This window comes from Pan paniscus, chromosome 3 (genome assembly GCF_029289425.2).
Source record: "Pan paniscus chromosome 3, NHGRI_mPanPan1-v2.0_pri, whole genome shotgun sequence".
Lineage (NCBI taxonomy): Eukaryota > Metazoa > Chordata > Mammalia > Primates > Hominidae > Pan > Pan paniscus.
In genome coordinates, this window is record NC_073252.2 from 1,495,944 (window position 1) to 1,523,942 (window position 27,999).

Here is a 27,999-nt window from a genome sequence, read left to right on the forward strand (position 1 = left end):
GTCAACACATGCCCTGGGGCCCTGGAGACTTCTGTGATGGCACCCACGTCAACACATGCCCTGGGGCCCCGGAGACTTCTGTGATGGCACCCACGTCAACACATGCCCTGGGGTCCCTGAGGCCAGGAAAGCACAATAGCCTCTCACCTGGGCAGTAAATGTTCTGGCCCCAAAGTGACGCCTGTCCTACCCCAGGGCCCCCCAGCTCCATGCTCCAGGAGGGAGGACAGGTGGATCCAGGTGTCTGCAGGAGTCTGCACCACAACCCCTTCCCCAGCCTTTCAGTGATCCTACAGGACTTCACAGGTTCCACAGTAGCGCATGGTTCTGTGAGTCTGCTCTTGCAGTCTCTGCCCTTTGACTGGAGTGTTGTGTCCGTCTGTCGAGGCTTCAATGCACCACCCCATTGTGCTGCTCTGGTGTCTTTGAGTTTAGAGCTCCTGGCGAGGTTAACTCGGTCAGCATCTTCTCCTGGTCATGCCAGCCCCAGCGGCCCGGTGGCTCTGACCGTGGAGTTTGCCATGTGCTCTGACTCAGGAGCATCAGGGCTGGTGTTCTGTGCGTTTTGTGGGTTCTGATTGTGGGTTCATGTTCCTGGGGATCCTCTTGAGTTCCAAGTACACAGTGTGATCTCTACACAGGATTTACGGCCATTCCTTCAGGGGCCTCCTGGCATTGTCAGTCCCAGGAACCTTAAGAAAACTTTAAGCCAGGGGTTTTTCAGATCTCCACGTCACCTCAGAGCTCATGCGCCCGTGAGCTTGGGCTTAGTTCATTGTTTTCAAGGATGGTGGGCAGGGATGGCGTGCAGGGTGGTGGGAGCTGGGCCTGGGGTCTGGTTCTAGAAGCATCAGGGCTGGAGGGCCTTAGACAGTTACGAGGAAGGGTCGTCTACCAGGCCTCGGTGAGGGAAGTGAGCCCCCACCTTCCAGTCACTGGGAGAGGACTGAAGAAGCAGCCATCCCCCAAGCATCTCCATCCTCAAACCACACAGAGCTCCCGCCCAGGCACTGAGAGGGCCCTGGGGTTCCACCAGGTGAGTGGCACTGGTGGGGAGGGCCGGGGACCCCTGCTGCAGAAAGGGCCACGGCAGATCACAGTGAGCCCCTGAGGACATCTTTGAGGTTGGGGCCTCAGAGCTCAGGTCTCAGGAGGTGTCTGCTGGTGGCCTGATGGGCTGCAAGGGTCTTGGTGGTCAGTGGCCCCCCCATGAACAGCAGCAATGCAAGCTGCTCCCACAGAGGAGGGGGCAGAGTGAGGGCTTCTGGGGCCTCGTCCGGATCTCAAGGTGCCCCTTGTCTGAGCTTCTGATCGTCCTGTGGGCAGGCGCCTGCCTGCCGGGTTTGTGGATGCATCTGACATGCCATTTGCTGTGTTTTCTGAAATCCTGTATGGGCCAGGGGTGGCGTCTGTTGTGGGGAGATCTGTAGGTCTCAAGCCTCCCTCCCACACACACACAGAGCACGTGCCTCATGGCCCTGACGGCATCACCAGGCGCCTTCTGAACGTGTGTCCCCAATTAGCGCACACCACGGGTCCCTGCACTGCACGGGGCCCAGAACAAGTGTGGGGACAGCCAGTGACATTTGTTAGGAACAGAGATAGTCTTTATTCAAATGCAAAGAGATCCATAACATGAAAACACTGAAGTTTCCGAAACCACCCCATTTATTCACTTCTCAAGTGGCCCCCGCTTGGATGCGCCCTCGGGAGAGTGGGCTCAGCACAGCCTAGAGCACCAGGTCTGAGGTATCTGCAACCACGTGGGAGCCAGGCCCCTGGACAATGAAGGACAATCTCCTGGAGCAGCAATAACTTATAAGGAGACATAATTTAGAGTAGCTGGAGCCTTGGGGATGACTTTATCCATGCAGGAGGAGGCGGCTGAGAGCAGACGGGACACGGGGGCCCCTAAGAAGCAAGGTTGGGAAATGAGGAGGCTGTTTCCCAATGCCCCTGCCGGCCACCAGAGGGCCCTTCAGTGCAGAGATGGTCGGCCCGGCCTCACCGCGGTCAGGAGCAGCGCGAAACCCCCTGTGCCCTCGGCCGCCTGCAGCATGAGCCTGCACAGGAGCCCCCGACACCCCATGGCTCCGGGGGGCCCCAGGGGCTGCGGGGCTCTGGTCTTAGACGCAGTTATCAGGGACGCACTCAGCCTCTTCTTCGAGCTCGGGGCAGGGGCTCCCGTTGTTGGCGGGCTGGACCCGGACGTAGCGAGTCCTGCTCTTGGTCCCCAGCCTCCCACAGGGGCCTCCGCACAGTCCCCAGGACGACCACAGGGAGACCTCGCAGTCCAGCGGCGTTTCTGGAACTGGACCAAGCAAAGGGGAGCCCGAGGTGAACGCTCGCGTGAAGAGGCGCTTCGTACAAACGGAAGCCACCTCCCACCAACGTGTGCATTCATCAGAGGCCACGCCCACCCTTCGGGGGCACTTGCGTTTCTCCGCACAGTCGCAGAGTGAGCGGCAAGATGGGATGGCACCATGGCAACCTCGGACACAACCTAGGGACTGGAGTTGCGCGTTTCTACGTAAGAGCCGGAGCTGCTGCTCAAGTCCCTGTGGTGTTGGAACTCCCACATTGTGGCAGAGTAAGAGGCCCCTGGGAACCCCGTGGGAACCCCGGGAGAGGGCGGACACCCCTGCTGTAGAAAGCTGCTCTGCCCGAGCCTGGACCCAGCTGCTACATTTACCCGAATAACAGACAGGGGCACCTGATTAGCTGTCTTGCGGGACCTAGACCCCCACAGGACTCAGACCTTTTCAGTATCGTTCTCGTTTCCCTGTGTCCCATGTGGTTCCATAATTTTCATAAATTTAAAAATCATCATTTGGTGTTATGGTTAAGTCACTTGGTAATTTCCATGTTTCCAAAGCAAAGTGAAAACACCTCTTTTGCACCCCATAGGCCAAGCCAGCCAGATGGACAGTGTTTCTCTGGCTGTGTGGCCCAGAGCAGGCAGCCCCTAAGGAGGCCAGGAGCCCCGCCTCACTCTGCGGTGCACGCGAGGACAGTCAGCAAGGGCTCGGCTCTCCTCACAAATCTGCGAGTACCCTGCTGCCAGCTTTGTGGCTACTGAAGGATGAGAGAGAGTGGAGAAGGGCGTCAATGTGCAGGTGCAGTGCCTGGAATGGTCTGGCAGCCCTGGCCAGGCCCACACCTGGAGCAGCCCTCTCCAGAGATGCAGGAACAGGGCTTGCAAAGACCTTGGGCGCTGAGGCTTTGCAGGGGCACTGGTGTAGAAGCCAGAGAGCCAGGGCCCCGGGCAGCCCACCTGGGGAGCACACAGAGCTGCTGGCAGATCCCAGCACCCCCCAGCTTCCTGACTGAAACCGAGGTGGTGGGAGCGCCCCTGCCCTGGCTGCAATGAGGAGTCAGTGAGCACTGGCAGTGCCTGTTCTACAGCGAGGGCCCCACCACAAGCCTCTCCAATGCTGCAGAGCCCTGTCAGGAGGCCTGGGGACAGGCATCCAGCGTGTGAGCAGGAAGCCAGAGCAGAGCCAGGCTGGCTTGGCGTGGACCTGGCGGAGCCTCCTGGGTGCCAGCCACCACATGCCCGTCCCAGCCTCTGCCCTCGGGAAGCCAGAAGTCACAGGAGAGACCCTTGTGGGCAGTGGTCTGTGCTCCGTCCCCACTGCCCACTCTGGTCCCTCGGCTGGCACAGCTGGCTCTGTCCGTCTCCCACCCTTCTCTCCATGTCCTGCCTCCTGCTCAGAGCTCATAGCACAGTCTTTCCCCACCCTTCCCCTGCAATACTGCTTCTGCTTGGCCACAGCTGACTTTATCCCTCTCCTAGCCCAGGGCACTGGCCACATGCTCCCCTGCCCACTGTGGCCCAGTGCCCCCGAATGTGGGGCAAACCGCACCTCTCTGGACCCTCTGCCCATGAGGGGCTCTTCCCGCCAGACCAGTTGCACACCACGGACAGTGCTGGCACGTCTGCCTGTTGGGTAAGTGGCTCGGGGACATCTGCTTGGAATGGAGCATCCGTGTGGACAAATGAGTGAGGAGCCCAAGCCTGCACTGGGCAGGGGCAGCACCGAGGCTGGCACAGGGAGGCCCAGTTCATCCCAAATGAGGAGGGACCCAGGACTGGGCACAGTCTCTGTCTGGGGAGTGGTTCCCGCCAGCCAGGCGGCCTCCTGTCTGACCTGACCTGGCCCTTGCTTCCAGGGACGGCTGACAGTAAGCTTGTAATTACTGCTGCTCCTCAAGACGACATCTGTCCCTACCACATGGCTTGGGGGGCAGGCGTGGGGTGGCCCCGTACCTGCCTCAACTCCAGCCAGCAACGTGGAGGGTGGAGGACGATGGGGCCCATGGCCAGGTTGGTGGGCTCCAGTTCCTCCTCGGGAAAGTCTGAAGTCCGCTGTTGTCTGGGGCCTACGCTGACTCTCCCACACCCATATCAGGTGAGACCCAGAGACCCAGAGCCAACAGGCCCTGACCCACAACCCAGCAATGCACTCCAGACCACAGGCGCTCCGTGGGGCCAGTGGCTGCCACCCAGCTGAGCAGGGAGGGAACTGCCACTCGGCCCCAGCGTTCCCAGCCTGCCCTGTCCAGCAGGTGCCTGGAAGAGCTAGGGGAATGCTCATCAGCACCTGCCCCGCCCCAGGCCAAGGCGCCTGTGAACAGAGCCCCGAGCTGTGTGGTGGCTGGGTCCCGAGACCCCCACAGGTGCCCTGCAGCATAGCTGTCACCCGGTGGCCACACAGACAGGGCCATCCTAGCAAGCTTCCTTGTCAGCTGTGACACACAGGTCACCTGTGGGTGCGTGTCTGACAGGACAGAGTCTCTCAGGTACTGTCTGGAGCCTCCTTTCATTCTTTCCTCTGGGCTGTGGCCCTGTAAGATGCTTTCAACTGCAAATAATGTGCAAGAGTCACATCTTCAGTGTGTGAATCAACAGAATCCTAAATCTTCTAAGCACCATCTTGCAATACGCACTACGAATCCCTACTTGGAATTTCTCAGAGCCTTAGATTTGGGTTTGGTGGTCGCCCTGTGGCAGGGTTCGGGGCTGCTGTGTGTCCCGTGTGACCCGTATGTCCGTTACCTGAGGCGCTGTCTACGATCTCATTGTCCCTGCTGGGCAGGACTGGGGCGGGAGGGATGAAGGCCCTGGGGCTCTGTCGCAGCCGCACCAGTGTCACCCTGGCGATGGGAGGCAGGGCCTTCAGCCGCGGGTAGTAGAAGGAGTTGGCCGGGTGGCTGGGAGAGGAGGACGTTATCTGGGGAGAAGGAAGGGGAGGTTGGCCTGGGGTCCGAGAAGCCCACCTTCTGGTATGCGTATGGCCTCACTGGGGCCACTGCCCAGCGTCCAGCGTGCCCTCTGCACCACTGTTGGGGACAGGGTCCCATGTACTCCTCTCAGCCATCCCACGGAACACGGGCTGGAAACCGAGGCCAGGAAGGGGCGGCCTCCTCGGGACGCGAGTCCCGCTGTCCTCCTTGCGGTGCTGTGACCCCGGGTTGGGAGAGTATGGGAGGGCTGCACCCCCTTGCTCACTGCTGGCGCTAGAAGCAGAGCCTCTTCCACACAAAAGCCGCAAGCAGCTGTCCTGGGCTGGGAGGCGAGGGTGCAGCCAGGCCCCAGCCCCGTCCCCACCGCGGGGGCCATAGCGGCCCCTGCGCACGCGGGGTGCCCACTCACCTCGGTCACCGTGTCCTGCGGGATGGTGGCGAAGTTGGGGGAGGAGAAGGTGAAGCCGCTGTCCGTCCCGGCGTCGTAGGGGTACAGGTCCAGCGCCGCCTGTTCCCGCCAGCGGTCCCCGTCGCACAGGTCCAGGCTGTCCACGCCCACGAACCAGTCGGGGCTGGGCACGATGCGCACCACAAACGAGACCTGCGGCGACGGCGGCTCAGCGCGCCTGGCCCCGGCCCCCGGGACCCCGCCCCCGGCCGGCCCCGCGCTCACCAGCGAGTGCCTGCGCTGCACCTCCAGCTCCGCCGACGTCTGCCCGGTGCCGCTGGGGACGGCGGGCGCCGAAAACACCGCGTGCACGCTCTGCAGCGCCTCCCCCGCCGCCTCGATCTCCTTCATCAGCGCCCAGGCCTCGCCGCGCTCCGCAAAGTCGCGCAGCCCGTTACTGACGTACTGGTTCTTCCTCCACATGCTGTAGTCCGAGCTATGCGCGGCCCCTGCAGGACCACCCGGCCGCGCCGCGGACCATGGTCAGACACTGCGGTCGGGCTTGGATTCCAGGGGGCGCCCCAGGAAATCCCTCCCCGCCGCCCGCAGGGAACCATGGCCCCCTGTCACGTCGGACCGTGACACCCTGTGGCTGCCCCTGCCGCGACCCACCTGCGCCCTCCCCGTGAGCGCCCCCTGCCCCCACCGCATCCCCGGAACCGCACACCGCAGGCGCTCGGCAAACATTCTGGTGTTAGAGTCTCCCGACGTCAGCACGCCCCAGACTGGGAAGCGCCGCCGTGCAGCTGGGCGGGGGGCTCCGGCGCCGCAGCCCTCCTGGTGGAGCAGGAGGCGAGGAGGGGGCTGTACTTACCCAGCAGCGAAGACCACTGCGCAGGGGGGCGGAACAGGGGGTACTGCTTGGGGAAGGCCGTCTGGCTCCACTTGCCCGTGAAGGTGATGCTGTATTTGGCCGGGGCTCTGGCGGAACAGACGGACTCTCCCCCAAGAGGCTGGCCGGCGGCGCCGAGAGTGGCCAGGAGGAGAGCGCAGAGGGCCTTGCCCAGGGCGGCGGCCGGGCTGGGGTTTTCCATCACCTGGGAGCACAGACGGGAGCAGCCGCGCGCTGGCACCGTCGTGGCAGCCTCGGGGTGGAAAGCCGAGAGGGCTGCGGCACTTTGGGCTCCGAGAACGGACCCGAGCACCCGCGCCCCACTCCCTGCTCCGCAAAGCTCTCCTGCGGCGCTTCCGAGACCCCCATCAGCGGAATGGACGGCGCGGGGTTAGATCGCCCGTGCGCCTGCGAGCGACCAGGGGTAACGGGCAGGTTTTCAGTCCGAGTCCCTGCAGCTTGCCGGGCCAGTCTGGGTGCGGCCTCCGGGATGCCTTCGCCGTCGCAGGGACCCGGGGCCTTGGCCGACTGGCTGCCCCCGGGACTAGACCCTTAAAGCTCGGTCGCAGCCAGTCCTGGGGGTCCCTCTGGAGGTGCCACAAGGTTCTGGACCGCGGGGAAAGTGCAGGAGGCCCGGGCCCTCTCTGGGTGTCCCGGGGGCACGCAGTACTCACCCGGCAGGAGCAGCGGGAGCGCGGCCGGCAGCGGTCGGGTCCCAGCCAGAGCCCGGAGCTCCTATTTAAGCCCGAGGCCGGCGCCTCGGGCCGGCCAATGAGGCTCCAGTTCCTCCTGTCCTCGATGCTGCACGGCCTGGCCTCCAGCGAGGGGCAGATAGGACGTGGGAGAAAGGAGGAGAAGGGGCTGCGGGGGCGGCGGGGCCTGCCGCTTTCCCAACTCGCCCTGCCCAGCGACCTTCCCCGGATCGGATCACCCTCCTCCCCTGGCAGCGCTGCCGCACCCCTTTCTTTGTCTGTCTGTCCTATCCCTCCCCTCCCCGTCCCCTCCCGTCCCTCCCCTCCTCCCCTCCCCCCTTTCCTCCTCTCTCTCCTCTCTCCTCTCCCCGTTTCTCTCCCGTTCCAACAAGCGCCTTCCTGGTGCCTCCTTAGGTGCCACTGAGGGGAGTTCTTTGCCCCAAGCCTTTCGGGAAAGCTCAGGGCGTGGGGGCAGAGGGGCTCTTGTTTTCACCTTCTCGAAATTACAGCCAGCGTGCTACACCTTCCCGCGCAGGGTGTGACCTGGAGAGCCCTGTGCGTGGCCTGACTTCAGTCTACATGCTGGAGGTGGCTGGGGAAGCTCCTGGCTGCCGGCGCAGTCATCCCTGGCCTTTGGGGCCCTGGCTTTAAGTCTCTTTCCTGGCATGGCCTAAAGCTGCACAGAACAGCCTAGCGGTCTGCACTGTGGCCAGAGGGCATTTGCAAGCCATCCCTCCTGGAGGGAGGTCAGAGTGGGCTGAGGGTCTGGGGTGGAACGCGCAGGGAGTCAGGAAGAGCCACAGAAAGGGGGCCCCCCTCCCCAGGACCCCGCACAGGGCTGGGGCTGCAGGCCGGCGGTGTGTGCGGTGCAGAGCCCTCCCAGGGGCTCTAGGCTTCCCTGCCTTTGGGATGAAGCTAACAGATGCTGAAGTTGATCCTGCTCCATGTCAGGAAAATATTTATAGGTCCCCAGTCATGGGATCTGGAAACAGAGCGGAGGAAGGAGCTCGGGGATGGTCTTGCTCAATCCTTCCCAGCCTCTGCTCATCGGAATCACCCAGAGGGCTTTTAAGCTTAGACAAAACACTCTGATGTTTGGAACCCTGTTAATGTTTCACAGATTCAAAAAGAGAGAAAAAATAAATAGAAGCAACTAGGACAGAATGCAAACAGAAACAAATGATCTAACCTGTATTTTAAGCAAAAACCACAGATCAGCCACTCAATGCAGTATTTAGACTCCAGGCCCCCAGGCCAAAGACAAATTTCCACCTCCGTGCTTCTCAAATGTTTTTATCTGAGGACTCCTTCACACTCTTAAAGGTCACTGAGGGCCAGGCGCAGTGGCTCATGCCTGTAATCCCAGCACTTTGGGAGGCCGAGGCGGGAGGATCACTTGAGCCCAGAGTTTGATACCAGCCTTGGCAACACAGGGAGACCTCATCTCTACAAAACATACAAAAATTAGCTGGGTGTGGTGGAGTGTGCCTGTGGTCTCAACTAGTCAGGAGACTGTGTCTGTGGTCCTGGCTACTCAGGAGACTGAGGTGGGAGGATCACTTGAGCCAGGGGAGGTCAAGCCTGCAGTGAACTGTGTGTGCCACTGCCCTCCAGCCTGGGCGACAGAGTGAGACTCATGCCTGTAATCCCAGCACTTTGGGAGGCCAGGGCGGGCGGATCACTTGAGGTCAGGAGCTCGAGACCAGCCTGGCCAACATGGTGAAGCCCCATCTGTACTAAAAATACAAAAACTAGCTGGATGTGGTGGTGCACGCCAGTAATCCCAGCCACTCAGAAGGCTGAGGCAGGAGAATTTCTTGAACCCAGGGGGCAGGGGTTGTAGTGAGCCAAGATCGCGCCACTGCAGTCCAGCCTGGGCAACAGAGCGAGACTCCATCTCAAAAAAAAAAAAATCAAAAAAACAAAAACCAAAAACAAAAAAAACTCATTGAGGACACTGAAGAACTTTTTTGTTTGTATGGGTTATACCTATGGATACTTATCATTTTCTAAATCATAACAGAAATGTTCAGAATACTTGTCAATTCACTTAAAAATAAGAAAATATTGCTATTACACATTAACATAAATAGCATAATGTTTTATGAAAAGCAATCATACTTTTAAAAATGAAAAACCCGACTGAGAAAAGTGGCGTGGTTCTACGTTGGTGCAAATCTTTGTATTGTCCGGCTTAGTGGAAGCTGGATTCCCATATCGGCTCCAGCACTTCATCTGCTGAGATGTGCTGTTGGTTGAAGTCTATGAAGAAAATCCAGCCTTGGCTGCATATGTTACCAGCCTTGTCAGGTGCCTGCTCTGGCCTGCAGCCCTCGAAAGCCGCCATGTGCCCATCAGAGCATGGGAGCAAAAGGTGCCCTCATGCAATGGGCTTCGATCTCATCATCTGCCTGGAAGGATCTCAGGCCCTCCACGAGTCCCCAGAGCAGGACTGGCAGCCGCTGCTCAGAGGCTGGACTCGAATCCACAGGCCTTTTTCCCAGAGCGGCATGGGGCGGCTGTACTGCAGCTACTCTGCATCCCTGGACTAACCCTCGCTTTCTGGACGCTTCCTCGGCTGAAAGGAGCTCAGGCTCCATGGCAAAGCTACTGGCTCTGGGTCTGAGGAGAGGAAGGAGGCGCCGGGCCTGGGGCATGTTCCTGTGTAGGAAGCCAGGGTGCCGCTCCAGAGACTCGCTGAGGCACAGTCCCCATCTCAGTCCAGCTCTGGCCGTGGCAGCGGCTTCCAGGCTCACCCAGTCTCACAGGAGGCCAAGGAGGCTGCGGAACAGCCCAGGGGCAGCAGGAGCTGTTCTCCCAGCCCGGCTCTCATGCCGTCTCAGTGAGCTCTGCGACTTGGGGCCCCCACTTGGCGGTGGGCCCAGGCTGGGGGGGTTTCCAGCTAGGATGTAGGGCGGTGGTGGGCCCAGGCTGTGTGGGGGGAGTCTCCAGCTAATATATAGGGTGGTGGTGGGCCCTGGCCTGGGTGGGGGGTTCTCCAGCTAGGATGTGGGTGGTGGTAGGCCCAGGCCTGGGGATCTCCAGCTAGGATGTGGGTGGTGGTGGGCTCAGGCCTGGGGATCTCCAGCTAGGATGTGGGCAGTGGTGGGCCCAGGCCTGAGGGGCTCCAGCTAGGATGTGGGCAGTGGTGGGCCCAGGCCTGAGGGGCTCCAGCTAGGATGTAGGGCAGTGGTGGGCCCAGGCCTGGGGGGGCTCCAGCTAGGATGTAGGGCAGTGGTGGGCCTAGGCCTGGGGGTCTCTAGCTAGGATGTGGGGTGGTGGTAGACCGAGGCCTTGGAGGTGCTCCAGGCAGGGCCACAGCTGATTTGTCTGGGAAGGGAGGGGGCTTGTTTGGAGGGCTGGAGTAGACAGCAGCCAGGAGGAACTTCCTTTGGTAGTGGGAGGCCCCTCCAAAAGCACGCCTGCGAAGGCCCTGGGGCACCAGGGGACATGGGAGCGTTCTTTGCTGTGCTCAGAGAGGGGGACATGGGAGAACTGGGGCCAGGTGGGCTTAATTTTCCGGATCCTGTGGCCCCTTGGGTTGGATCGGGCTGGGGTCTCAGGCAGAGCTGTTTCTGCACTGAGGCAGGGACTGCAGGCCAGTGACGGAGTGATCTTGTGTGACTTCATGCTCTCAGAGTCTTGCTGGAAACCCCTCTGGCTCTCAGACCCTCTTCTGTGAACCAGAAGTCTCTATCCTGCCTTCTGCTGAGGGTCACAGGATAAGTATCCATAGGTGTAACTCACACACCAGCACTTTGCAAGGTGTCCCCCCACCCACACAGAAGAGTTCCTCTGTGCCCGCAGGCAGGAGCAGCCCCCCACATACACACACAGTACATTCATTCATTCACTCACACAGTACTTTCATTCATCCACCCATTCAAATAGTACATTCATTCATTCACTCACTCACACAGTACATTCGTTCAATCATCCATTCACACAGTACATTCAATCATCCATTCACACAGTACATTCATGCAATCATCCACACAGTACATTGATTCACACAGTACATTCATGCACTAATTCACTCCACAGTACATTCATTCAATCATCCATTCATACAGTACATTCATGCAATCATCCACACAGTACATTCATTCATTCATTCACACAGTTCATTCATTCATTCACACAGTTCATTCATTCACACTGTACATTCATTCACACACTTCATTCATTCATTAACCACATGGTGAGAATTCCTTGCATCTCAGAGATGGGGACAAAGGAGTGACCCCACTAGGCCCAAGGTTGCAGGGGGCTGGGGTGGAGTGGATACATTTTGTAGATTGGATTCTCTTATTCAGTAAAGTGTTTAGTGAATTGGTTGACAGCAATGCCAGGGTCCTCTGAGGACAGGGCCTTCCTGGAGGTCACTTGAGCCACTTGCCCCAAGGTGGTTTTCAGGAGAGTGTGGCTCAAGGCTGTGGCTGGAGCCAGTGGCTGCTGCCTGTCTGCAGCTGGGCAGAGCAGCCCCTGTGTCCGCATCCAGCTCCACCTGGCTGCCCTGCCACGGCCCCAGCAGGCACCCCCTTGTCTTTGACACCCCCTTAGTGCCTGCTGCGGTTGGGTAAGTGTAGACCACAGTGTGAGTAATCGGCGCCCACACTCCCAGGGTGTTGGCAATGTTTAAAAGTTGTCTTAACCAAAATGTGTTGCTAAGGTTGGACTTTTGGACAACCGCAGGTGCTGTGAAGCTCCTTTCCCAGTCAGGCATAGGGGGTGGAGTCTGTGCTGCTTAAATTGGATCTGAGCAGGCGGGTGTGGGGTTTCCATGGGTTTGTTTGTGAGCCGAGTGGAGCAGACGGCATACAAGAATGCCTGGCGAGCCTCCCCTAACTGCCACCCTGCTCTGTTTCGCCTCAGGCTGTGGCCCTGCCCCGGGCCCCAGAACCCAAGATCCCTTCAGGGGGCAGGGGTCCCAGCTGAGAAGGGAGAGGCCTTCTTTACCTTTCTGCATGGGTTCTGGCACGGGGGCCCTCAGGGTCTGGCATGTCAACGGCTCTTTCAGGGCTTGCCCACAGCCCCTCCCTGGGGCGCGGCACAGGCACCCAGGCCTGGCCCAGCAGCATGGAGCTCCTGGCCACATCTGCTGACACCACACCAGCTGACTCAGACGCGGAGTACCCACCCACGGGAGCGGCCGTCTCCTCCAGAGCACCCAGACTCCAGGATCAGTTTCTGGCTCCCCCAAGGGACCCTGCTGCGCATTTGAAAACCCACCTGAAAAGCCCTGTGTTTGCCGGCCCACCCAGACACATCACACTTGCTTGTCCACTCACGGACATGTACCAAGGGCCTCGCTCCGGCCAGGCACCACGGGCTCTGCACACACCGAGGGCCTCCCTCCGGCCAGGCACCACGGGCTCTGCACACACCGAGGGCCTCCCTCCGGCCAGACACCACGGGCTCTGCACACACCGAGGGCTTCGCTCCGGCCAGGCACCATGGGCTGTGCACATACCTGCTTTCTAAAGGCTACTTTAGCCTTTGAGACTTCAGACTCGCAGGGATGGGGCCACATGGTCCAGTGGCTCTTCCCGCCCCACTCTCCTCTGTCCCTCCTCTTCAGCACCCGCTGACTTCCTCTCTGGCCAAGACATCCCTGGCTGCTCGCACCTCAGGGCCTTTGCACGTGCAGCTCTCCCTACCTAAAGGATTCTTCCCGTGCTGCCTTCTTCCTGCCATACAGGCCTCAGGGAGAACAGCTGCAGGCCCCACCCCCCACCCCCAGAGGAATGCCTGGTCATACTCTGTCATGCCAGGGTTTTTTTTCAATCAGAGCTCCTACAGAGAACTAAGCCTACCATAACCAGTGTGAGCAGACAGGGATTTACTATGGGGGCTAAGTGGCTTATAGAATTGTGAGGAGGGCTGAAGAGAGACTGTGGACTGAGTGTCCAAGGGTGACCTCCCACACTGCACAGCAGGACGGGGCTGCAGAGTGGCAGCTGGTCCCCCCTGCGCAGGAACCCGCCACCCCAGCAGCAGATGGCCACGTGCTCCTGTGTCCCTCTTGCCCACATGCCTCCATTCTGCATTCAGGTTTCTCTGAGCACTTCCGATTGATTGGCAGAGCCTGAATCAGGTCAGGGAATCCAGGGTCTTGGATTCAGCTTTGCAGCCTCTGCAGTCCAGGAGGACACCCAGAAGAAGGATGTGAATCGTGCCAGTGAGCTGAGCTGCAGCCCACACAGTGCTCATCCCCCTGCTCTTCTCTGACTTATTTAGCTGACGCTGAGTGGGGACCTTGCCCGGCTGTTTCACCTCTGGAAGCACGACTGCAGCCACCATGCCAGGCTCACGGGAGGGCCAGCAAACACAGCACTCACTCTTATCAGGTTTCACAGTGGCTCTTCCAGTCCCACCTTGCAAAGGAGGCCAGGTCACTGCTGGCGAGCCACAGATCTGGGAGGAGAATCTGCTGCTACTATCTGGTTCTAAATACTGTTTTTTCTCCTCTGTGCAACAGTCCACCTCCCTCGAATATGAGCCTATCCATTTTCAGTGGCACTTGCCATAGTACCTTTTTCTATCCACGTTAAGATGTCAAGACTGCAGCAAAAAGGGCAGCATAAGGACCTCTGAGAATTCTCATCTTCCTCCAAGCAGTGAGAAAACTGGCAAAAAATGTCAGAATACATTTTAAGTACTCTGGAAATTAACCAAAGGCGTGCAGCAATCTATGTAGGGTTATTTTATTTTATTGATAAAATAGGCTGAATCTTGGTAAGAACAGCATGCATTCCCACCCACCCCCTCCAGCTCTGTAGTAGCCTTAAAAATTAACAACCTACATTTGTGATAAAAACTAACAGCCTGAGCTGGAGCTCTTTCAAAGCCTCATTTCCAGAAAGTCATTATTATTTGACCTATCTGGTGGTTCCCTAGAAGACACCACTTGCAAAGCTGTCTGTTTCTGACTTGATTCAGAGCTTACCCAGCATGAAAAGACTTTTCTCCTGGGGTTATTGTTGAAAATAATTATAGGCAATTGATGAACTTTGCAGTTGCCCAAGGTGGTGGCTAACAGTTGGGCAAGAAATAGACAAACTAAAAAAAAAAAAAAAGAAAAGGAAAATCTGGGAAGTGAGATGTCAATGGGGAGCTTTGAAAAAATCCAGCCTATTTCTGGGAATCTAGAAGGCCACACATATTCCCAGGTCTGAGCTCCAGAAATACCTCAGAAGGCACTGAGCTCATACTTCTGACTGACCTTCAGGCTCTATGCAAGCAGGAAGTGAGGGCTACTGCAGAGTTGTTAACTGCCTGACTGAGTGTTGAAAGCATTCTCTAATGCATAGAACCTCAAAACAAAAACTGGGAGATGACTGGTTCTGGGCCTTTAAGGAAATCTCTGTCTGGCCATTAACTGACCACTAGGCTAACTGAGGAGAGACTTAGTAGCCACACATGGTAGATAATACAGATTTTGCATAATTAATTCAGAAAAGTTAATAATAAACTACAACAAACTCTGGGGGAATGGAGGTGTATCTGGTTTCTGGAGTTGCCACATCATACTATTTAAAATGTTCATTTTTCAACAAAAAATTGTGAGATGTGAGAAAGCACAAGAAAGTATGACCTACACATGGGGAAGAAAGCAGTCGATAGAGACTGTCATTGAGGAAGACAAGATGCTGGATGTACTAGACAAATACTTTAAATTTATGGTCTTAAATATCTTCCAAGAACAAAGGAAAACTTTTCTAAATAATTTAAAGTATAAGAGTGATGTTTTACCACATAGAGAATATCAGCAAAGGACAGAAATTATAGAGAACCAAGTAGAAATTCTGGAGTTGAAAAGTACAATAACTGAATTTAAACTCTCACTAGAAGATTTCAACAGAAGATTTGAGCAGGTAGTGTAAAGTGTAAGTAAAAAAGGAAATAGGTAAATTGAAAGTATCCAGCTTGAGGAAAAAAGAATGAAGAGAACTGACCAGTGACTCAGAGACCTGTGTGACATCATCAAACATACAAACAAATGCAAATGCATAACTGAAGCCCCAGAAAGGGAGGAGGGAGATAAAGGGGCAGAAAATTATTTGATGAAATAATAGCTGACACTTCCCAAAGATAAAGAAAAATGTTTATCTACACATCCAATAAGCTCAACCAATTCCAAGTAGGGAACATGCAAAGAGATAGCCACAGTGACACACATCATTATCAAACCGTCAAAGCCAAGGACAAAGAGAGAATCTTGAAGGCATCAAGAGAGAAGCAACTCATCTCATACAGGAGATCCTTAGTTAGGTTAACACCTGACTTTTTACCAGAAAACATGGAGGCCAGTAGGCAGTTGGGTGACATATTAAACATGTTGGAAAAAAAAATACTATCAACCAAGAAGTTTATATCTGAAAAAATAAAGGTGAAATTAAGACATTCTCAGGTAAATCAAAACCAGAGTCTATCACTAGGAAATCTGTTCTACAAGAAATACTAATGAGAGTACCTTAGACTGAAATGAAAGAACACAAGACAGTAACTCAAAACCACATGAAGAAACAAAGAGCACTGATAAAGGCAGTGACATGGGGACCTAGAAAAGACATTCTAGGAAGATTCTGGGAAGATGGTGGAGCAATAAGCACCAGAAATATGTTTCCCTACCCAGACAACAATTGCACTGGCAGAATCTGTCTGATGTAACAGTTTTGGAGCTCTGGAGTCTATTGAAGGATTGCAGCTTCCAGGAGTAGGTTTGGAGGCAAAATGCAGTTAATTTTGGCACAACAGCAGTCACCCATCCTCCCCACCAGCCCCAGCGCAGACAGTTATGCACATGTTCCTGTAGCAGTTTACAGACAGCTTTCAGGAGCGAGGCTGGCAAGAAAAAAGGATGTTGTCCTTCAGATATTTGGGATTGGTGTTCTGATTGCTGATTGCTGTTCTGATCACAAGAGTGCAAAGAAGCAGGTGCCTATTGTTTCACCTTCCCCCATTGTTGCAAGCTCTCCTGCACTGGATGAAGTGACTTCATTTTTCTCCTTTTCCCTTTTTGGAAGCCAGACATTAAAGACTAGGACATTCAAAAGCAGCTGCATGTATGGAGAAAGTTAGAAAGTGATATGGCACACACAGGCTCAGAAAAGACCCGAGAAGACCTTATGTTTGTACCTAACGCTGACCCTTGGCACAGAGAAAGCCTACAACAACAACAAAATGTAACAAAAAGCAACAAACCCCAGGGAAGGGGGAAACATGATTTTCAAAATTGTGATATTAGATTCAAATGTCCGATTTTCAAGAAAAAGAATCACAAGGCATACAAAGAAACAGGAAAGTATGGCCCATTTAAAGAAAAAAAGTCAATAGAAACTGTTCCTAAAAAGACCTGATTGATTATATATCTACTAGACAAAGACTTTAAAACAACTGTCTTAAAGATGCTCAAAGGACTAAAGGAAGTGTCAAGAAAGTCAACAAAAAAATGAATGACCAAAATTGAAATATTCATAAAAAGATATAAAACCTAAAAAGAAACCAAAAAGAAATTCTGAAGGTGAAAAGTATAATCATGGAAGTGAAAATTCACTAGAGGGATTAAAAAGCAGATTTGAGCAGGCAGAAGAAAGAATCAGAGAACTTGAAGACAGGACAATGGAAATTATTGTCTGAGGAACACAAAGAAAAAATATTGAAGAAAAATGAACAAAGCCTAAGAAACCTGTGGGACACCATAAAACAGGGCAACATATGCACTGGGGGAGAAGAGAGACTGAAAGAGTCAGGAGAACATTTGAAGAAATAATAGTTTAAAATTTCCCAAATCTGATGAAAGACATGGATATAAACATCTAAGCTCAACAAACTCCAGGTAAGATGAACTCAAAGAACCCACACCAAGATACATCAAACTTTTGGAAGACAGATAAAAAGACAGAATCTTGAAAGCAACAAGAGGAATTACTCATCACATACAAGGAATTGCCACAAGATTATCAGCAGATATCAAAAACTTTGGAGGCCAGAAAGCAGTGGGCTGATATATATTCTGAGTGTTCAAGAAAAAAAAAACTAAGGACTCTATATCTAGCAAAACTGTCCTTCAAAAGTGAGAGAGGGCTGGGTGTGGTGGCTCACTCCTGTAATCCCAGCTGAGGTCAGGAGTTCAAGACCAGCCTGGCCAACATGGTGAAACCCCATCTCCACTAAAAATACAAAAATTAGCTGGGTGTGGTGGTGCATGCCTGTAATCCCAGTTACTCAGGAGGCTGAGGCAGGAGAATCGCTTAGAACACAGGAGGTGGAGGTTGAAGTCAGCAGAGATCGCACCACTGCACCCCAACCTGGGCAACAAGAGTGAAACTCCATCAAAAAAAAAAGAAAGAAAGAGAGAGAGAAAATAAAACTTTAAACAATGAAAACAATGAGGGAGTTCACTACCTCTAGGCCCGCCCTGCAAGAAATGCTTAAGGAAGTCCTATAGGGTGAAATGAAAAGACACTAGACCATAACTTGAAGCTATATAAAGAAATAAAGATCTCAATAAAAGTAGATATGTGAGCAATGATAAAAGTTAGTATTATAGTAACACTGGCTTGTAACCCCACTTTTTTGTTTTCTAAATGATTTAAGAGAATGCGTTTTTTAAAAGCATGAGTCAAGAAGCTAGTATTCTCGTCACTTTGGTTTGTAACTCCACGTTTGGTTCATACTTTGAGCCTAATGCATTTTTTTAAAATTATTAATTTATGTTTTGAGGCACACAGTGAATTAAGATGTAATTTTGTGACATCAGCAACTGAAAGAGGTAGGATAGAGCTGTAAAAGAGTAGAATTTATTGAAATTAAGCGGGTATAAATTTAAATTAGAGTTATAACATTAGAATGTTAAATGTAATCCCCATGGTAACCACAAAGGAAATAGCTATATAATGTACACAAAGGGAAATGAGAAAGGAATTTAAATATTTCACTTGAAAAGTCAACTAAACCTAAAAGAAGACAGTAATACAAAACATGGAGGACAAAAAACCTATAACGCAAATAGAAAACAAACAGCAAAATGACAGATGTAAATCCCTCATTATCAGTGATTATTTATCTATTTTGTTAGTTATCTTGAGACAGGGTCTCACTCTGTTGCCCAGACTAGAGTACAGTGGCAAGATCATGGCTCAGTGCAGCCTCAGCCTCTCAGGCTCAGGTGATTCTCCACCTCAGCCTCCCAAGTAGCTGAGACTACAGGTGCATACCACCACGCCCAGCTAATTTTTCGTAGAGACCAGGTTTCACCATGTTGCCCAGGCTGGTTTCAAACTCCTGAGCTCAAGTGATTCACCCACCTCAGTCTCCCAAAGTGCTGGGGTTGCAGGCATGAGTCATTGCAACTGGCCAGTAATTACTTTAAATGAAAATGAATTAAACTCTCTACTCAAAAGACAGACATTGGCAGAATGAATAAACACACATAATTCAGCTCAATGCTGTCTACAAAAATCTTGATTTAAATTCAAAGACACAAGTACACTGAAAGGGAAAGGGTGAAAAAAGGGATTCCAAGCAAACCAAAACCAAAAGAGAGCAGCAGAAAAAACCACTCTAAAATTCACATGGGCTCTGAAGGGACCGCAAGTAGCCAAAATAATCTTTAAAAGAAGAACAAAGCTGGGGGACTCACACTTCCTGATTTCAAAATCTCCTACAAAGCTGTAGTAATCAAAATCTAATAATCTAGTAAATTTACTACAAGGTTCCAGTAATCAAGAATACAATAAGCTGGCCAGGCACGGTGGCTCATGCTTGTAATCCCAACACTTTGGGAGGCTGAGGCAGGCAGATCACGAGGTCAGGAGTTCATGACCAGTCTGGTCAACATAGTGAAACCCGTCTCTACTAAACAAAAATTTTAAAAAATTAGCCGGGTGTCATAGTGTGCACCAGTAATCCCAGCTACTTGGGAGGCTGAGGCAGGAGAATCACTTGAACCCAGGAAGCGGAGGTTGCAGTGAGCTGAGATCTCGCCACTGCACTCCAGCTTGGGCGACAGTGCAAGACTCTGTCTCAAAAAAAAAAAAAAAAAAGAATACAATAAGCAATAAGCTATGCTCTATCTTTATGCCAGAAATAAACTGTCACATATATGGCCAGATGATTTTTGACAAAAGTGCCAAGACCATTCAATGGGAGAAATAATAGTCTTATAGTCTTTTTTTCTTTTTCTTTTGACACAATCTCACTCTGTTGCTCAGGCTGGAGTGCAGTGGCACAATCTCGGCTCACTGCAGCCTCCATCTCCTGGGTTCAAGCAATTCTCCTTTAGCCACCCGAGTAGTTGGGATTACAGATGTGCACCACCACCCCTGGCTAATTTCTTTTTTGTATTTTTAATACAGACTGGGTTTTGCCACATTGGCCAGGCTGGTCTTGAACTCCTTACCTCAAGTGATCTGCCCACCTCGGCCTCCCAAAGTGCTGGGATTACAGGCGTAATCCACCATGCCCGGCCAGAATAGTCTTTTTGACAAATGGTGTTGGAAAACCTGGACATCCCCATGCAAAAGAATGAAGTTGGTCAAGCCTGTGATCCCAGCACTTTGGGAGGCCGAGGCGAGCGGATCACCTGAGGTCGGGAGTTCCACACCAGCCTGGCCAACATGGTGAAACCCCGTCTCTATTAAAAATACAAAAATTAGCCAGGCATGGTAGCACATGCCTGTAATCCCAGCCACTTGGGAGGCTGAGGCAGGAGAATCTCTTGAACCTGGGAGGCGGACATTGCAGTGAGCTGAGATCGCGTCACTGCACTCCAGCCTCGGCCGCAGAGTGAGACTCCATCTCCAAAAAAAAAAAAAAAAGAATGAAGTTGGACCTTTTGCCTGACACTGTATGCAAAAATTAACTCAAAACTGATTAAAGACCTAAATGTAATACCTAAAACTATAAACTTCTTAAAAGAAAACATAAGACAAAACTGTACAACTTCAGATTTTACAATGATTTATTGGATATGACACCAAAAACATGGGCAACAAAAGAAGAAAATAGACAAAGTGGACGTCATGAAAATTAGAATATTTGTGTATCAAAAGGCAACATCTGGCTGGGCGCTGTGGCTCACGCCTGTAATCCCAGCACTTTGGGAGGCCAGGGCGGGCGGATCACGAGGTCAGGAGATCGAGACCATCCTGGCTAACACGGTGAAACCCCGTCTCTACTAAAAATACAAAAAATTAGCCGGGCGTGGTGGTGGGCGCCTGTAGTCCCAGCTACTCAGGAGGCTGAGGCAGGAGAATGGTGTGAACCTGGGAGGCAGAGCTTGCAGTGAGCTGAGATCGGGCCACTACACTCCAGCCTGGGCAACAGAAAGAGACTCCGTCTCAAAAAAAAAAAAAAAAAAAAAAAGGCAACATCAACAGAGTAAAGGGGCAACTCAAAAGATGGGAGAAAATGTTTTGTTTTTTTTTTTGAGATGGAGTCTCCCTCTGTCACCCAGGCTGGGGTGCAGTGGTGCAATCTTGGCTCATTGCAACTTCTGCCTCTCGGGTTCCAGCAATTCTCCTGTCTCAACCTCCCAAGTAGCTGGGATTGCAGGCGCATGCTGCTGTGCCCGGCTAATTTTTTGTATTTTAGTAGAGACGGGGTTTCACTGTGTTGCCCAGGCTGGTCTCAAACTCCTGAGCTCAGGTGATCCACCCACCTCGGCCTCCCAAAGTGCTGGGATTACAGGTGTGAGCCACTGCACCCAGCTGATGGGAGAAAATATTTACAAATCATTTATCTGATAAGGCATTAATATCCAGAATATATAGAGAACTCCTAAAACTCTAAGACAAAAAACTCAATTTATAAATGGACAGAGGACATGAATAGACATCTCTCCAAAGATGATCTACAAATGGTCAATAAGCAAATGAAGAGATTCCCAACATCATTTATTACTGAGGAAATGCAAATTAAAACTATAATAGGACATCACCTCACACCCATTAAGATGACTACTATCAAAAAAAAACCCAAAATAACAAGTATTGGCAAGGATGTGGAGAATCTGGAACCCTGGAGAACTATTGATGGGAATATAAAATGACACAGTTCCTATGAAAAACACGATAAGAGTTCCTCAAAAAATTAGAAATAGAATGACTGTATGATCCCACATTGCAACTGTGGGTATATACCCAAAATAATGGAAATCAGGGTCTTGAAAATATATTTGTATACTCAAGTTCATAGCAGCGTTATTCACAACAGCTAAAATGCAAAATCAGTTCAAGTGCCTACCAACGAACAAACAGATAAGCAGAATATTATTTAGCCTTAGAAAGAAAGGAAATTTCACCTTACAAAGGAAGGACATATGCTATAATATGGATCACCCTTGAGGACATTATGCTAAGTAAAATAAGCCAGTCACAAAACACAAAGATTGTGTGATTCCACTTAGATGAGGTACTTAGAATAGTCACATTCAGAGAGACAGACAGCAGATTGGTGGTTGCCAGAAGCTGGGGGGAGCAGAAATGGGGAGTTGTTGTTTAATGAGTGCACAGTTTCAGTTTCATAAGATGAAGTGTTATGGAGATGGAGGGGGTTGACGTTTATACATGATGAATGTTTTTAATGCCACTCAACTGTACACTTTAAAATGGCTAAGATGGTAAATTTTATGTTATGTGTATCTTTTTTTTGAGGCAAAGTCTTGCTCTGTCATTTCTTTTACTATATCTTTTAAGGTGTCTTTTTAGCAGATACCCTAGGGATTACAATTAATATCTTAATTTATAACAACTGATCTCAGATTAATTATAATTTAATGTCAATGGTATACAAAAACTTTGCCTATATATAGCTCTGTTCCCTCCTCCTCCTCTGTGCTATCACTGTCATATAATTTAAATGTTTACACATCATTTGACTACCAGCATAGATGTCTAATCATCACTCTCTGCAGTTGTCTTTTAAATCAGGTAGGAGAAAAAAGAGCTACACACATAAACTATTTATTTTTACACTGCCCTTTAAAAATATTTTCCCCAATTTTTTATTGTAATAAAATACACACAACAGGCCAGGCACAGCAACACACGCCTATAATCCCAGCACTTTGGGAGGCCAAGACTAGTGGATCTCCTGAGGTCAGGAATTTAAGACAAGCCTGGCCAACACAATGAAACACCATCTCTACTAAAAAATACAAAAAAAAAAAAAAAACATTAGCCGGGCGTGGTGGCGGGTGCCTGTAATCCCAGCTACTCAGGAGGCTGAGGCAGGAAAATTGCTTGAAACTGGGAGGAGGAGGTTGCAGTGAGCCAAGATCACACCACTGCCTGGGCAACAGAGCAAGACTCCGTCTCAAAAAAAAAAAAAAAAAAAAAGAAATGACAAATACGTTGAAATGAGACACTAGGAAATATCTATTTAACACCAAAGAAGGCCATATGGAAACAGAGGAACAAAAAAAACCTAAGATATGGAAAACAAATAGCAAATGGTGTGCCTAAATTCTCCCTTATCAACTCAGTATGTAGTGTCGACTAAATGTTAATTAAACACTCCAGTTAAAAAGCAGCGGATAGAAGGGCTGACTTTTAAGAACCATGATTCAACGCACATTCAAAGACACTCTGAAGTAAAAGAGCAAAGATAGAATAGTAAGCAGAAGAGAGCTGGAGTGACTGTGACAATATGAAAGAAAACAGACCTTCGGACAAAAGTTGTTACAACAGACAAGGATATTTTATAGTGATAAAAGGGTACGTCCATCAAGAAAATATCACCGTTATCAACATATGTGCACCTGACACAGAGCCCCAAGATACATGAAGCCAAAGCGGAAATGATGAAGGGCAAAATGGACAATTCAACAATAACAGCTGGAGACTTCCAGCTTTCAATAGCCCATTTCCAATCATGGATAAAGCAACAGGACAGAAAATCAAAAGTCAGTAGAAGACGTCAACAGGCTCTAACCCACCTAGACTTGGCAGACGTCTGTAGAACACTCCACCAACAACCGCAAAGGTTGTTGTGCCCATTATTCTCAAGTGCACGTGGAATGTCTGACAGAATAAACCCGATGTTGTCATAAAATAAATCTCAATAAATTTAAAATGATTGAAATCATGCAAAGTATGTTCTCTTACCACAATTGAATGAAATTAGAAATCAATAACAGAAAGAAATTTGGGTAATTAAAAAATATGTTAAAATAAAACACTGAACTCCTTAGTATCCAATAGGGCAAAGAAGAATTCACAAGAGAATTTAGAAGATAGTTTGAGATAAATGGAAATGAAAACACAATATACTAAAATACAGATGAAGCTAAACAGTGCTTACAGGGAAATGTACAGCCGTGGATACTTACACTAAATAAAAAGAGATCTCAAATCAATAACCCAACCTTCCACCTAAAGAAACTAGAAAAAAACAGCACACTAAGTCAAAGCAAGCAGAAGGAAATAATAAATAGTAGAGCAGAGATAAATTACAGTAGAAAAATAATTTAAAAGATCAATTAAAACAGACCGGGTATGGTGGCTCACACCTGTAATCCCAGCACTTCGGGAGGCTAAGGCAGGCAGATCTCTTGAGCTCAGGAGTTCAAGACCAGCAGGGGCAAACGGTAAAACCCCATCTCTACAAAAATAAAAAATAGCTAGGTGTGGTGGCACGCACCTGTGGTCCCAGCTACCCGGGAGGCTTGAGCCCAGGAGGTCGAGGCTGCAGTGAGCCAAGATCATGCCACCACTGCACTCCAGCCTGGGCAACAGAGTGAGACCCTGTCTCAAAAAAAAAAAAAGAAAAAAGAAAGAAAAGAAAACAAAAAACAAAAGTTGGTTTTTGGAAGGCCAGGTGCGGTGGCTCACACCTATAATCCCAGCACTTTGGGAGGCTGAGGCAGGCGGATCACAAGGTCGGGAGATCGAGACCATCCTAGCTAAGATGGTGAAACCCCGTTTCTACTAAAAAATACAAAAAACTAGCCGGGCATGGTGGCACCCACCTGTAGTCCCAGCTACTCAGGAGGCTGAGGTAGGAGAATGGCTTGAACCCAGGAGGCGGAGCTTGTAAGTGAGCTGAGATCATGCCACTGCACTCCAGCCTGGGTGACAGAGTGAGACTCCATCTCAAAAAAAAAAAAAAAGTTGGTTTTTGAAAAGATCAAGAAAATTGAATAGCCAGACTAAGAAAAAAGAGAAGACTCAAATTTACTAAAATCAGGAATGAAATAGAAGACATTACTAATGACATTACAGAAATTAAAAGATTTATGAGGGACTCTTATGAACAATGTGCCAACCAATTAAATAATCTAAATGAAATGAACAAATTCCTGGAAAGACACAAACTACTGAAACTGACTCATGAAGACATACAAAATCTGAATAGACCTAACACAAATGAAGAGATTGAAGTAGAAAAAAAAAAAAAAAAAAAAACAGGATGAGATGGCTTCCCTGGTGAATTTTACCAAATGTTTGAAGCATAATTAATACCAATCCTTCATAAATTCTTCCAAAACAGGGAACACTTACTCATTCGGAGGCCAGTATTACCCTGATACCAAAACTAGACAAAATCGTCATACAAAAAATAAACTTACCAGTATCTCTTATGAATATAGCTGCAAAAAATGTTCAACAAAATACCAGTAAACTTAATCCAGCAACATTTGCAAAAAGATTATGCACAATGAATGCAAAGTTGGTTCAATATGAATGATTAGGCAAGAAAATAAAATTAGAGGCAGCCAGGTTGGCAAGGAAGAAGTAAAACTATTTCTATTTGCAGATGACATGATTTCATGCATACAAAATCATCAGAAATCCATGCAAAAACATTGGAGCTGAGAAATGAGTTCTGCAAGGCTGCAAATACAGACCAATATTATAAAAATCAGTTGCATTTCTAAAACAATGAACAATATGAAAATGAAATTAAGAAAATGATTCCATTTATAATCACATCAAAAGAATAAACTTAGGAATAAATTCAATCAAAGAAGTACACAACTTGAACACTAAAAACTACAAAACATCGTTAGAAGAAATTAAACATTTAAATATGTGGAAAGACATCTTGTGTTCCTCAATTAGAAGAATTAATATTGTTAAGATAGCAATAGTCCCCATATTGGTCTACAGATTCAATCCAATCCCCATCAAAATTCTAACTGCTTTTTTTTTCTTTTTTCTTTTTGCAGAAATGGAAAGTCTGATCCTAAAATTCATACGGAATTGCAAGAGGCCTCAGATTGCCAAAACTACCCAATAAAAGAACTAAATTGGAAGACTTACACATCCCAATTTCAAAAATTACTACAAAACTATAGTAATCAAGACAATATGGTACTGGCTTAAGGCTAGGTATAGAGACAATGGAACAGAATTGAAAGTCCAAAAATAAACCCCTACTTTTATGGTGAACTGGTTTCAACAAGGGTGCCAAAGTCACTCACTTGAGGAGAGATCAGCTCCTCAGCAAATGGTGCTCAGACAACTGGACCTCCATTTGCAAAAGAAGGTATTTGGACTCCTACCTCACACCATATACAAAAAAATTAACCATGTATAAAATTGATCAAAGACCTAAAAGTAAAAGTTGTGAGTTTTGGCCCACAGGAGTAGACGGACAGGGTTGAGGAGCCAGTCTCCCAGTGAAGGTGCTGGAGGCTCCTTGATGCTCTTCCCTGACAGCTCAGCCTAGAGTGCACTCCTTGGGATGATGGCGCCCCTCCTCTCACACCTTGGCTCAGAACTCAGCACTGAAATCCACTGGGAAGGCCAGGGGCAGGAGAGACCTCTGCCTAGTGGGAGTGCAAGGACAGAGGCCTCCTTGGGCTGTGTAGGCCCTGCCTGGAGGGGACACCAGAACCATAGGGCACAGGCCTCCCCTACACACGTGTGTGCGAGGCAGCGGTTGGATCAGTGTGGAGAGAGGGTGGAGGAGGTGCCCACAAGTTACCAAGGTTTGCAGTGAGTTCCTGTCATTCTACATTCAGGTACATAGCTCCCAGGACAGCCAGCCCCTCCCCATAGGCCTACACGCCCAGCCTTCAGGCCACACCCAGGCTGGTGGCCGCAGACCACTTGGGTCCCTGTTTCCAGGGCTCTGATGGGATAGAAGAGACTCAGCCCCGTGAGGATGTGGGTGCCCCTCATCTCTCCACAGCAAGGAGGGGCCAGAGGAAGCCCCATGCTAGTGTCAGGGGACAAGGATTCCAGCTCAGGCCTGTCCACGGCTGTGTGACCTGGCATGGGTTAAGCTCTCTCAAGGCCTCAGTTTCTTCCTCTGCAGAGTGTGGGATGGGGGTGACCTCACCAGATGGCCCCACATGCTTTAGCACAGAGATAATCCCTTTCCTCGTGACCCACAGCCAGCCAAGCAGCTCTACTGAGTGTGGGACTCTGTCCAAGCTCTGAGTCAGCCCTAGGGCTGGTCTTGGCAGCCCTGTGCTGGCTGGCCAGGGTTGGCTGTGGATCCAAGGAAAGGGATTTGGAATTCAGGGATTTATGCTTTAAATTTCACATTTTCTTTTTCCCAATAGAGTTTCCTACTCTCAGTCTCTTGACACGATGGTAAAGCCCTTTGCTGTAGCTAAACTCAGTTGCCATTTTCGGATTGGCATTAGGGTGAGAAGGCTGAGTGCTCACAGGGAAGCCTCTTCCCAGCAGCACCCCTGGGCTGGAAAGGGCAGTGGGAGCAGCACAGAGCAGCAGAGGGTGGCTCAGGCTAAGCTGGAGCTGCCCGGGGCAAACAAAGAGGGACCTGCCTCCTTGTTTCTTAGCCTCTTAACACAGAAGCTCGCAGCCTGGATTCTAGGAAGGCTTGGGGGGTACAGCCATCCTGCTGGAAGCCTTTGCTCCTTTAGCCCAGAGAGCACTTGCCCCAGCCCCACATACACCCCAGCGAGATGCCACCGGCCAAGGAGAGGCTTGCTGAGGCCATGGCCCAGCATCAAGCCCTCACATCAAGCTGTTCCAGCAGCCAGGGGTCCTCAGAAGCAAGGCCGAGTGGAAGGAGGTGCCAGGGAGGGGGCAGAGCTCAATGTCCACTGCAGCAGCTGCTGGGGTCCCTTCTCTGCTGCCACCTCATCTGGCACAGGGTGGGGCATGGGATGGAGACATCTGAGTACCCACCAGGCCCACACACATATGTGGACATGCATGCATGCCACACACACATGTGCACACACTTGTATACGTACACATGCCCCTGACACAGCTGCACCATGCCAGATACACGCCTCACACATGGGTGCACACACACAGCACATGTGCTCACACACCATGCACATGCCTGCATCTGAGGCTGACCCTGCCTTTGATCTGGAGGATGCTAATGGACCCTGCAGAGAGAGAGTGGATGTCACTGCAGAGACTCAGTGGGCACTGGAGGGTGCAACGTCCCCTGTCCCAGTCTCTGCCCAGGTCCATCCTGTCCCCTGCCCCACACACCCTTCATCACGGGGTGTCCCCGTCACCGGGTATCTGTCCTGGGGGAGTCCAGCACGCCAGGCCTGGCCTCTCTCCAGAGCCCCCCCAGTCTCAGTGGGCCCCACCCTGGGGCTGGGGAGGAGGAGTAGGAGTGTGGGGGAGCTGGGTGGGGACTGAGTCCTCTCTCCAGGAGGGAAGGTTGTGTGTTCCTACAGCCCTGTGTCACCAGAACACCTCCCCAGCAACAGGGGTCACTCCCGTAGGACCTGCCGCTGACCATGGGACAAGAACGTGGGGGGCATGGGAAGGATGTGGAGGGGGCATGGGAAGGATGTGGAGGGGGCATGGGAAGGATGTGGAGGGGGCATGGGA

The 27,999-nt window shown here is 50.9% G+C and overlaps 2 protein-coding genes across 6 annotated transcripts in view; one reads left to right on the forward strand and one right to left on the reverse strand.

The window, feature by feature from the left end:
• LOC134730231 (uncharacterized) overlaps nt 1-27,943 on the forward strand; it is a 76,885-nt gene extending 48,942 nt beyond the window's left edge. For all 4 annotated transcript variants that reach the window (XM_063603645.1, XM_063603648.1, XM_063603647.1 and 1 more), the window contains one exon: nt 25,395-27,943. In XM_063603645.1, coding sequence (XP_063459715.1) covers nt 26,767-27,804 — 1,038 coding nt within the window. In that variant the 5' untranslated portion in view covers nt 25,395-26,766 and the 3' untranslated portion in view covers nt 27,805-27,943. The remainder of the gene's footprint in view (nt 1-25,394) is intronic.
• Nucleotides 1,586-25,397, reverse strand: SPON2 (spondin 2). 2 transcript variants are annotated; one of them, XM_034958137.3, is made up of 6 exons: nt 7,202-25,397; nt 6,510-6,732; nt 5,921-6,144; nt 5,657-5,848; nt 5,060-5,234; nt 1,586-2,311 (listed from the first exon to the last, which is right to left on the reverse strand). In XM_034958137.3, the coding sequence occupies exons 2-6, from the start codon at nt 6,727-6,729 to the stop codon at nt 2,127-2,129; spliced, it is 996 nt and encodes a 331-aa protein (XP_034814028.1). In that variant the 5' UTR covers nt 6,730-6,732; nt 7,202-25,397; the 3' UTR covers nt 1,586-2,126. The 2 variants fall into 2 exon arrangements, with proteins under 2 accessions (XP_034814028.1, XP_063459714.1); XM_063603644.1 differs by lacking the exon at nt 1,586-2,311 and having other exon boundaries at nt 5,231-5,848.
• Nucleotides 27,944-27,999: the final 56 nt, after the last annotated feature.

What these genes read in the sequence shown, in the direction of transcription:
- SPON2 (XM_063603644.1), bottom strand. Translation starts at nt 6,729, where the DNA reads ATGGAAAACCCCAGCCCGGCCGCCGCCCTGGGCAAGGCCCTCTGCGCT. An exon ending in GCAGTGGTCTTCGCTGCTGG is followed by an intron (nt 6,145 to 6,509) that starts GTAAGTACAGCC and finishes GTGGTCCTGCAG; the next exon opens with GGGCCGCGCATAGCTCGGAC. An exon ending in TGCAGCGCAGGCACTCGCTG is followed by an intron (nt 5,849 to 5,920) that starts GTGAGCGCGGGG and finishes CCGTCGCCGCAG; the next exon opens with GTCTCGTTTGTGGTGCGCAT.